Source organism: Gossypium arboreum, chromosome 2 (assembly GCF_025698485.1).
Source record: "Gossypium arboreum isolate Shixiya-1 chromosome 2, ASM2569848v2, whole genome shotgun sequence".
Lineage (NCBI taxonomy): Eukaryota > Viridiplantae > Streptophyta > Magnoliopsida > Malvales > Malvaceae > Gossypium > Gossypium arboreum.
The window spans coordinates 36,910,976-36,922,498 of record NC_069071.1 but is presented as its reverse complement, the minus strand read 5'-3'; the positions used below and the strand labels follow the sequence as shown (position 1 = coordinate 36,922,498).

The 11,523-nt window shown below is 41.0% G+C and overlaps 1 protein-coding gene across 1 annotated transcript; it reads left to right on the top strand.

Moving 5' to 3' along the window:
• Positions 1–7,503: 7,503 nt before the first annotated feature.
• Positions 7,504–11,259, top strand: LOC108466422 (uncharacterized). Its single transcript, XM_053022266.1, has 7 exons — positions 7,504–7,674; positions 7,716–7,791; positions 7,905–8,111; positions 8,376–8,701; positions 9,569–9,688; positions 9,820–10,100; positions 10,860–11,259. The coding sequence occupies exons 1-7, from the start codon at positions 7,504–7,506 to the stop codon at positions 11,257–11,259; spliced, it is 1,581 nt and encodes a 526-aa protein (XP_052878226.1).
• Positions 11,260–11,523: the final 264 nt, after the last annotated feature.

Sequence of the window (11,523 nt, the reverse complement as noted above, 5' to 3'; positions counted from 1 at the left end):
GATTCTTGAATCCGAGATTCGGACATACCCAAAAGCGCCTTGAGCGAGATAGGGTCACTACGAGTTCTTAGTGATGCCATTTGGGCTCACTAATGCCCTACGGTATTTATGGATTTGATGAATCGGATCTTGGATCATATTTGGATCAGTTCAGTAGTTGTGTTCATTGGCGACATCTTGGTCTATTCAAGAGATGAGACCGAACATGCGGAGCACCTGAGATTAGTGTTGCAAATTTTACGGGATAAGCAGTTATATGCTAAGTTCAGCAAGTGTGAGTTCTGGTTAAGAGAGGTTAGCTTCTTGGGTCATGTGGTATCTGTATCGGGTATTCGAGTCGACCGAGCAAAATTTCAGCCATACTTAGCTGGAAACCTCCAAGAAATATTCTTGAGGTTCGAGCTTTTTGGGACTTGCGGTTACTACCGACGGTTTGTAAAAGGATTCTCGATGATAGCCACACCCATGAAACCGCTTGAGAAAGATGTCAAGTTTGAATGGACGGAAAAGTGTCGAAAAGTTTCGACCAATTGAAAACTCATTTGACGGAAGCTCAATTACTAATACTGCCGAATCGGCAAAGAGTTTGTCATCTATAGTGACGCCTCCCTACTTGGGTTAGGTTGCGTATTGATGCAAGAAGGTCGAGTTGTGGCCTATCGTCGAGACAATTAAAGCCACATGAGAAAAATTATCCGACCCATGATCTCGAATTGGTCGCCATCGTATTCGCTTTAAAGATATGGCGACATTACTTATTTGGTGAGAAGTGCCATGTGTATTCGGATCACAAAAGTCTCAAATATTTGATGACTCAAAGAGACTTAAATCTGTGACAAAGGCGTTGGCTCGAGTTGTTAAAAGATTATGAGCTTGTCATTGATTATCACCGGGAAAGGCTAATGTGGTTGCGGATGCCTTAAGCGAAAATCTTTGTTTGCTTTACGAGCTATGAATGTATACTTGTCCATTCTCGCCCGACAATGTGTTAGTAGCGAATTAAAGGCCAAACCATTGTTGACTCATCAAATTCGTGAAGCTCAAAAAGTTGATGAGGAGTTGCTTGCAAAAGCAATTTGAGTGTGTTACGAACAAGGAATCGGAGTTTCAAATTGATGATGACGATTGTTTGAGGTTGAAGTCGTTTGTGTGTTCCAAAGAATTGAACTTATTTCGATAATTCGAGCGAAGCCCATTGTAGCGAATAGCAATCCACCCGGGAGTACGAAGATGTACAATGATTTGAAAGCGTCGATTATGGTGGCATGGTATGAAGCGAGACACCTCCGACTTTGTTTGAGATGTTTAATATGTCAACAAGTGAAAGCGGAACATCAAGTGCCTTCAGGGTTACTTCAGCCGATCACGATACCCGAGTGGAAATGGGATCGAGTCACAATGGACTTTGTGTCCGGACTGCCATTGTCAGCAAGTAAGAAGGATGCGATTTGGGTTGTCGTTGATAGATTGACTAAGTCACTCACTTTATCCTGTGCGTCTGATTTTCATTGGATAAACTAGCTGAATTGTACGTTTCTCAGATTGTGAGATTACACGGGGTACCGATTTCTATTGTGTCGGATAGAGATCCGAGGTTCACCTCGCGATTTTGGAAGAAATTGCAAGAAGCTTTGGGTACCAAGTTGCATTTCAGCACCGCCTTTCACCCCCAAACCGATGGTCAATCCGAGCGGATAATTCAGATACTTGAGGATATGTTGAGATGTTGCATCCTCGAGTTCAGTGGTTCATGGGAACGGTACCTACCTTTGATTGAATTCGCTCACAACAATAGTTTTCAATCAAGTATTAAGATGGCGCCTTACGAGGCTTTGTACGGGCGTAAATGCCGTACACCATTGTTTTGGACCGAGCTCGGTGAAAACAAAATTTTTGGAGTGGATTTGATTAAAGATGCTGAACAGAAGGTAAAGGTAATCCGTGAAAGTCTAAAGGAGGCCACAGATCGTCAGAAATCGTACGCGAATTTGAAACGAAAGGACATTGAGTATCAGGTGGGAGATAAAGTGCTTCTTAAAGTTTCGCCGTGGAAAAAGATACTCAGATTCGGCCATAAGGGCAAGTTGAGCCCGAGATTCATTGGGCCGTACGAAATCTCTGAATGAGTTGGCCCAGTTGCGTATCGTTTGATTTTGCCCCGAACTCGAAAAGATTCTAGCGTCTTCCATGTTTCAATGCTTGACGCTATAGATCGATCCATCGCACGTAATTAGTCCATCGAGGTTGAAATTCAAGCCGATATGAGTTATGAAGAAGAACCGATTAGTATCCTAGCTCGTGAAGTGAAAGAGTTGCGAAACAAAAGGGTTCCGCTAGTGAAAGTGTTATGGCTCAAACACGGGATAGAAGAAGCTACTTGGGAACCCGAGAACTCTATGAAAGAGCGATATCAAACCTATTTACGGTAAGATTTTGGGGACGAAAATTTCTAAAGTGGGGAGAGTTGTGACCTTAAAAGCGACCCTAGTCGAAATGTGGTTTCGGGACCACAAAACCGAGGCATAAAAATAATTTAATATTTATTTTATTGCCTATAATGTGTGTTAACCCATGTGTGACATTTTTTATGCTTTGATTTAGAGTTATAAATGTGAATTTCACTAGAAAGGACCTAGTAGTAAACTTTGAAAGTATGATGGGGAAATGTGTGATGACTAATTAAAGCATGTCATGTAGGTAGTGGTCGGCCATGACAAGGAATTATGGGCAAAAATCATGTCATGAAACATGTTTGGTAAGTGGGTTATGTTGGAATAAATAAAATAAGGAGTATGGAATAAAAAAAAAATGTGTGTGTGTGAAGGCTTCTCCCTCCCCATTGTCGTGTAGGTAGGAAAGAAAACAAAAAATTTTGTTCATCCATTTTCACTCTCTTTTTGGCCGAAAATACTAAGAATAAGGAGGGAGTTTTGCTTCATACTTGGTTTGGAAGAGGATTAGGAAGAGGTTGGCTATACTTGCATCAAGATTAAGGTATGTTTGAGGTTGTGCCATGAGATTCATGCATGTTTTAGTTGCTAGCTTAATGTTCTTGTTAGCCCATGGTTCAAATCTTTGTTATGTCATGGGAATGAAATTCGCCAAAGTGAATATGGTGTTAATGCCATTGCATGCTAAATATCAAGCTTGATAATGATACATGTGATGGAGGATTGAGGATTCTTAGATTTTCTTTTAGCATTTTTTGAATGAGATACTAAGTTCTTTGTTTTACCATGACCAAATTGAAATGGTATGGTGTTGTGGTATTCGCCATGTTATATCCATAAATATGATTCATGCATGTTGCATGGTAAGTAAGATTTAAGCTTTGGATATGTGTATATATTTGGATATAAGCCACTTGAGAATTGGCTCTAGCATATATATATGTATATATGTTACATTACGATGTATTGGTATGACATATATGCTATTTCAAGGTGTATATTTGCTTGTGATGATGTCTCGATTATGAAGTAAATGAGAGATGTGCAATGAGTTACGATATGTAATCGTTAGTAGTAAAATGTATGCTGTTTTGTGTGGTATTAAGTGTATAATTGGCCTCAAATTGGACATGTATATTCGGCCACATGAGGGAAATTGGTGTGCATGCATTCGGTTAGAGGCAAGCATATTGATGCCTATTCTTGGCTTAGAAAATTCGCTAAGAGGAATATTAACTAATGTGTTGAGTTCGATTCATGATTTCGTACATATGCGACTTTGATGCCTAATGAGTATATATATTGGCTAAGTATCTTGAATTCCTCTTCGATGCTCACATGATAAAACCAATTTATTTGTTAAATTAAGCTCAAGAGCAGCGGGAGCTAAATCCGATAAGGGAAGGAAAAAGTCGTGGAATAGCCGTCGAAATCGTTCGACCACGTCCGAGGTAAGTTCTTGAGCAATAGAGCATAAATTCGAATTGATTAGATCATGTTTAAAGCAAATTAAAATCATGCTCTTTATGTGTGGCTATTGAGCTGAAATTACAAATGTGATAAGTGACTTGTGTCGAATTTTGCTAATGAAAATGAAATGTGAATGTGTTATGGTTTATTGATAAATGTACATGGTTATTGAATGATATCCGGGCTAAGTCCGAAGGCTTTGTGCTAAGTGACTAAATCCGGACTAAGATCCGCGACATACGTGCGAGTTACTAAATCCGGACTAAGATCCGAAGGCTTTCGAGCAAGCTACTAAATCCGGGTTGAGTCCGAAGGCATTCGTGCGATTCTTATGAATCGGGCTATGTCCGAAGGCATTTGAATGTGTAGCCATATCCGGTTAAACTCCGAAGATACGTGATTCAAGAATGAATGAACTGTAAAATTTCAGCTAATACGCTTGAAAATTCCAGCAACGAGGTATGTTCGTATGTGCTTTGGAATAGTTGATTCCCTTCGAATAATATTCGCTCAATCGAGAAATAAGCTTTCGGCATTTGGCTAAGATGAACCCTTATGTATGAATATAGGGGTTGGAATGTGAAATAAGTATGATATTGAGAATTTGTGCATATGAAATTATCCGTTAGCTATATGAATGTTATGCTTTTGTTGTGCTGGAATCCCTTGCTCTAACTTACTAACCATAAATTGCTTACTCCGTTTCTCTGTTTCTCTGTCTATAGAGTTTGGCTCGTCAGCTATCGGACTCGGGATTTCTGGAAGTCGAAGTCTCCCACACTATCAAAGTCCCTTTCGGTATATATTTTGGTTGGATTTTGAAATGGCATGTATAGGACTACCCTTTTGTTGCGTTTTAAGTACTTTTGTAATGTATGTGTGTACGACCATGCGAAAATGGCTCGTAAATGTGGAGTATGGCATTAGACCATTTGTGCTTATGTATATATGTATGGTTTTATGATGTTACTACGGACTGAATGGAAGTGTGAGCAAATGATCAGCCATTGGAATGGCTAAAAATGATTATATGTGGACCTATGTATGACAAAACTTTAGTTGGTCCATAGAAACCACGAAATAGGTAAGGTTTACCTGAAAAACAGATGCTGACAGCAGCAGTGGTGTGGATTTGAAAAATCACTAAAAATTGTAGGAATGGAATTAAATAGTGAATAAATTATTTAAATGAACCTTGATGAATCTACTTTCATATGGAAGAAACGAAACGGTCATATGAATTATATGTTAAGAAATATTAAAGTTCTTGTGAAACAGGACCAGAACGGTTTCTGGATCCCCTGTTCCTACTTTAGAAATTCATTGTAAATTAACCAGAGATAATTAGGAGTCATGCCATATATGTATATATTCCTCTCTGAGTCTAGTTTCTATAGAAATAAACGGTATCAGCATTGAATCCCTGTACAGGGAGATATCCAATTCGTAACAGACAAAGGTCAGTGTAGTCGATCCCTGCAACAGGGGAGACTTTAACTAATAAACTGTACTAATTGGCCCGACCAAAAATTCTAGAAAAAAATATGTTGATGGACGTATGAGTCTAGTTTCAGGGAAAAATTATGAAACTGATTTTCGATCTTTAAAACTCAAGATATGATTTTTGAAGCGACAGTGATGCAGTAACCAGCTAGTCTGGAAAATTTTTATGGACTGTGAAAACAATTTAGCTGAGTTTGTGTGCACCTTGTGTTCGACTCCGGTAACGGGCTCGGGTACGGGGTGTTACATCTGTTGCATTCATATGATATTCTTTTTAGGTTACATATGGGTTGGGAACTACAGAACGGAGGAAGTATATGAGGATCACATGGTTGCTTGACAATCGTGGATCCACCGACGGCTATTAAGCCCAATATGTGATTAGCAACTTGCTGTAATGAAGGTAGTACCGTAACCGGGCTACCATTGATGTGTATCAGATGGGTGGGTTGATATTTATATCCCCACATGATGTGTACCGGGGGACGGGGTTGGTGTATAGTGGTTGCAATGTTGGGGTGGGTTGCACAGCATTGTATGTATGACATTATGGTGATTGATGTTTGCTTAAGACTTTTTGAGGGTTGTACACACTTAGTTTTCGAAAACTCACCCCCTCTTTTATTTTTCTCAAGTGATGCTCAGTAGGAGGATCGATGGTTGGAGGGACTCCGTGGTGGCCAGCTAGCAAGACGATTTGGATTTGATTTTTGTTTTGAAAAACATATAGTTTCTAGTTTATTAAGTTATTTCAGACTGGATTGTAATAAGGCCCCCCTCTAGTTATTGGTCAAATTAGGATTATTATTTTTACACATTATATTTGTGAGAAGTTGAACATGGGTTCCCTAAACCATAGTTTTTGAAATACTATGATTCCGCAACTAAATTTTTAAATGACAAGTTTTCATAAATCATATGTTTTAAATAAAGCTTCCGCAACTGAAAGAGACTTTACAAAGTAATTAAGGTTTTTCATTCTAAGGAAGGGTTTTTAATGAAAATAGGGTTTTCGATAAAATACTTCAATGTGACACGCTGGATCCGGTCATAACATCTAGGCCGGATTTGGGGTGTTATATTTAGTGGTATCAGAACCCAGGTTGAAAAACTCCGGCTGTGAAGTGGGCCTTATTATTTGGGTTTTGTTTTTTTTTTAAATAAAATTTTTAATCACAATGTTTTGAAAGAAAAATCTTGTTGTGCGGCACACCGAGCCTCAGATGTGGAGCCAAGTAAGTTCTTTTACTATTAAGCTTGTTTAATTTGATATACTGTAGATAGTTAGTGGGCTACTTTAGATGATTATATTAAGGATTTTAGATTGAAACTGAAGCCAGTAGGACCTTGAAATTGTAGAGGATTTACAAAAACAACCTTCTTTTTAATACTTTCATAAGACATCGGTTTAATTATTGAAACTAACTAAAACTTCATAAAATTTCTAATCCAGATTATACGTGAATCAATGATGAGTGCTAGAAGAGTTGCAAGAGGCCACGGCCGTGGCCGCGAAAGTGTTAGGGCTGAATCATCGGCATCGGGCCATATGCCCAATGTTGGGGTAGAAGAGGCTCCGGCCTCACCCATGGCTAGGACTGGACCGTATGATCGGGCCATGGGGGAAAATGCATTGTCCCAGGCAATGCTAAGGATTTTGGAAAGGGTCGCAGGGTCCAATAATGGCATGAGAAATCGGAGGTCCATTCTGGAGCGACTTCGATCAAATGGGGCTGAGATCTTCTAGGGCATGGCTAGTGTGGCTCCTAACATGGCTGAATACTGGTTGGAGGCCACTCAAAAGATAATGGAAGACTTAGACTATTCACCTGAACAAAATTTGAAAGGGGCAGTGTCACTACTTAGGGAAGAAGCTTACCAATGGTGGCTGACGGTGAAAGAGGGCACCCAACCTGAGCAAGTCACTTGGGAGTTTTTCAAAACTGCATTTCAAGAAAAGTATATGGGTGCTAGTTATGTGGATGCTAGAAGGAAGGAGTTCCTAAACCTGACCCATGGAAACAAATCTGTGGCGGAGTATGAGGCGAAATTTCTATGCCTTAGTAGGTATGCAAGAGCTATGGTGGCAACGGACTATGAACATTGCATTAGGTTTGAGGATGGTCTTAGGGAGAGCCTCAGAGTATTGACAGCTCCACAAAGAGAGAAAGTTTTCTCGGAGTTGGTTAAGAAAGGAAAGATAACGGAGGAGGTGAAACACACTAAGCGCTTAAATTGGGTAAAGAAAGGGGTAAGAATAAAAGGGAAGCTGAGACTCTTGGTGTGGGACAGAGGCTTAGGGCTAGGGCCAGAGTTAATGGGCCAATTAGAGCAGGGCGTCCTGCTGTTAATCCAGGGGTGCCACCTTGTTCTGATTGTGGGAAAGGTCATGTAGGCGAGTGTTAGAAGAGGACGGGAGCTTGTATAGCTTGTAGGCCTATGGAGCATAGGATTAAGGACTGCCCTAGAATGCCAGTTCAGGTGCCAGGCGTGGGCCGAGGTGGTGTTCAGCCACCAAGGGGTGGTCAGCTGCCGCTAAGGGGCCGAGGGCAGCCAGGGGTGGTAACGGTAATGAACGTGGACGTGGAGCACCAGTTGGAAATGCAAGCCATGCTGAGGCGAGACAGCCAGCTTTAGTTTATGCTGCTTGTTGCCAAGAAGACTGGGATGCCCTAGATGTGATAACGGGTATGTTCTTTATACATGAGTTACTTTACATTGCATTGATTGATATTGGATCGACGCATTCATATGTTGCATGCAATATGACTGAACCTTTGGGTGATATGTTTGAAATTACTGCAAATAAGATTACTGTGATAAGTCCGTTAAATCAGTCAGTGGGAGTGAATAAGTTGTTTAGGGAGGTACCCTTAGTAGTCCAAGGGGTTACCTTTTTAGCGGATTTGATGGAACTACAGTTTAGCGAGTTTGATTTAATCTTGGGTATAGATTGGCTGGTGAAACACCGAGCCACTTTGGATTGCACTGCAAAGCGAATGGTGTTAAGAACGACGGAGGATAAGGAAGTGGTGGTGATTGGGGAATGCCGAAATTATCTGTCGAATGTGATTTCAGCATTAAGAGCTAAGAAGTTTGTACGAAAGGGATACGAAGCCCATTTGGCTTATATTAGCGATACGGAGGTTGAGAGCCCTACTGTTAAGGAGTTGAGAACAGTTAAGGAATTTCTTGATGTTTTTCCCAAGGAGCTGCCAGGGTTTCCGCCCAGCAAAGAAGTAGAATTTGGAATCGAGTTATTACCTGGTACGGCTCCGGTGTCCATTGCCCCTTGTTAGATGACACCGAAGGAGTTAGTAGAACGTAAAGCACAGATTTATGAATTGTTGGATCGAGGATTTATCCGACCAATTGTGTCTCCGTGGGGAGTACCGGTGTTATTCGTAAAGAAGAAAGATAGGACGTTGCAAATGTGCATCGACTACCAGTAGTTGAACAAGTTAACTATTAAAAATAAGTACCCTCTGCCGAGAATCGATGACCTTTTAGATCAGTTTAGGGGAGCTTTTGTTTTCTTGGAGATTGATCTACATTTGGGGTATCACCAATTGAGGGTTAAAGAGGCGGATGTTTATAAGACGATTTTCAAAACTCGTTATGGGCACTACGAATTCTTGGTGATGCCATTTGGGCTAACAAATGCACCTGCCGCTTTCATGGATCTCATGAATCGAGTGTTCCAACCCTACCTGGATAGGTTCGGGGTAGTTTTTATAGATGACATTTTAGTGTACTCAAGAGATGAGGATGAGCATGATGTACACTTAAGGATTGTGTTGTAGACTTTGAGGGAGAAGCAGTTGTATGCCAAATTCAGTAAGTGTGAATTTTGGCTAAAGGAGGTTACTTTTCTAGGGCATGTGGTGTCAGCTCAGGGGATTAAGGTGGATCCCCGGAAAATTGAAGCGGTGTTAGACTGGAAAACACCCAAGTCAGTGTCAAAAATTTGAAGTTTTCTGGGCTTGACAGGGTACTATAGGCAGTTTGTTGAGGGCTTTTCATTAATTGTTGCACCGTTAACTAAGTAGTTGAGGAAGGGGGTACCATTTGAATGGACGGACAAGTAGCAAGAGAGTTTTGGAAAGCATAAGAAGGTCTTAACTGAGGCCCCTGTGTTGATTCAGCCAAAGCCTAGGAAAGAGTTTACGGTTTTTAGTGACGCGTCGCATGTGGGCTTGGGCTGTGTGTTGATGCAAAAAGGAAAGGTGGTTGCGTATGCATCACGGCAACTTAAGACTCACGAGGTGAATTACCCAACCCATGACTTGGAACTAGCCACGGTGGTCTTCAAGCTAAAAAAATGGAGGCATTATTTATACGGAGAGAGGTGCATAATTTATTCAGACCATAAGAGTTTAAGTACCTCATCACCCAGAAGGAGCTAAACCTTTGGCAACGTAGGTGGGTGGAAATATTGAAGGATTATGAGTGTACAATTGAATACCACCCAAGGAAAGAAAATGTGGTAGTTGATGGGTTGAGTCGTAAGGTTAAGTCGGGCTTGAGGGCTATGCTCACCAGTTTAAGTTTGTTGGATGATGGTAGCTTGTTAGCTGAGCTTCAAGTAAAGCCGATGTGGGTTGAGCAGATAAAGAGTAAGCAATTTGTGGATGAGACTTTGGGTGCTCGTTTTAGACAAGTAGAGAATGAGGAGACGTCAGAATTTGGGATAAATAGTGAAGGAGTGTTGTGTTTCCGTGGGAGAATGTGTATACCAAAAGACGTTGACCTAAGGCAGTGTATTCTGCGGGAAGCACGTAACAGTCTCTATGCTATGCATCCTGGTGGAAACAAGATGTATCAGAATTTACGTGAGCTTTATTGGTGGCCTAGACTTAAGCGCGAAGTTATGGAGTTCGTAAGTAAATGCTTGGTTTTTCAAAAGGTGAAGGCGGAGCATCAGTTTCCTTCAGGATTGCTTCAACCAGTAGAGATTCCACTCTGGAAATGGGAAAGGATTACTATGGAATTTTTTAGTGGGCTACCCTTGACGCCTACTAAGAAAGACTCAATATGGGTTATTGTGGATCGGTTAACTAGGTCTGCCCATTTTGTACCAGTCTGCACTGATTACTCATTACAAAAGTTGGCTAGGTTGTATGTGGCGGAAATTGTAAGATTGCATGGTGTGCCATTTTCTATAATATCTGATAGGGACCCATGTTTCACTTTGCAATTTTGGAAGAAGTTGTACGAGGTGTTGGGTACTAGGTTAAACTTCAGTACGACATTCCACCCTCAAACTGATGGATAGTCCGAAAGGGTGATCCAAGTTTTGGAAGATAGGTTGAGGAGATGTGTAATTGAGTTTCGAGATAGCTGGGAAGACTATTTTTCGTTAGCCAAATTTGCATACAATAATAGTTATCAAACAAGTATTGGCATGGCTCCGTATGAAGCACTGTATGGGTGAAGGTGTCGAACTCCAACATGTTGGAGGGAATTGGGAGAACGAAGAATTTTAGGCCCAGAGTTAGTAGTAGATACTGAGGATAAGATAAAATTAATTCGGGATCGGTTGAAGGAGGCCTCGGATAGGCAGAAGTCATATGCTAACCTTCAGCGTCGAGAGATAGAGTATGCAGTGGGGGACTTAGTTTTTCTTAAGGTCTCTCCGTGGAAGAAGGTGTTAAGGTTTGGACAGAAGGGGAAGCTAAGCCCAAGGTTCATTGGGCCATATAGGGTTGTGAGGCGGATTGGACCAGTCGCTTATCAGCTGAAATTACCTTCTGAACTAAGCCAAATTCACGATGTGTTTCATGTTTCCATGCTAAGACGGTATCGCTCAGATCTTTCACATGTTGTGTCAGCTTAGGAAATCGAGGTTAGGCCAGACCTAACTTTTGAGGAGGAGCACATACCAATAATTGGACGTGACGTTAAGGCACTGAGAAGGAAGTCCGTTCCATTAGTAAAAGTGCTTTGGCGTAATCACAAGGCTGAGAAGGCTACTTGGGAACCTAAGGAAGCAAATGAGACATCAATACCCTCAATAGTTTGGATCAGGTAATTTTGAGGACCAAATTTTTTTAGGGGGTAAAGTTGTAATGCCCCAAAATCCCGAACTTTCTTATTATTT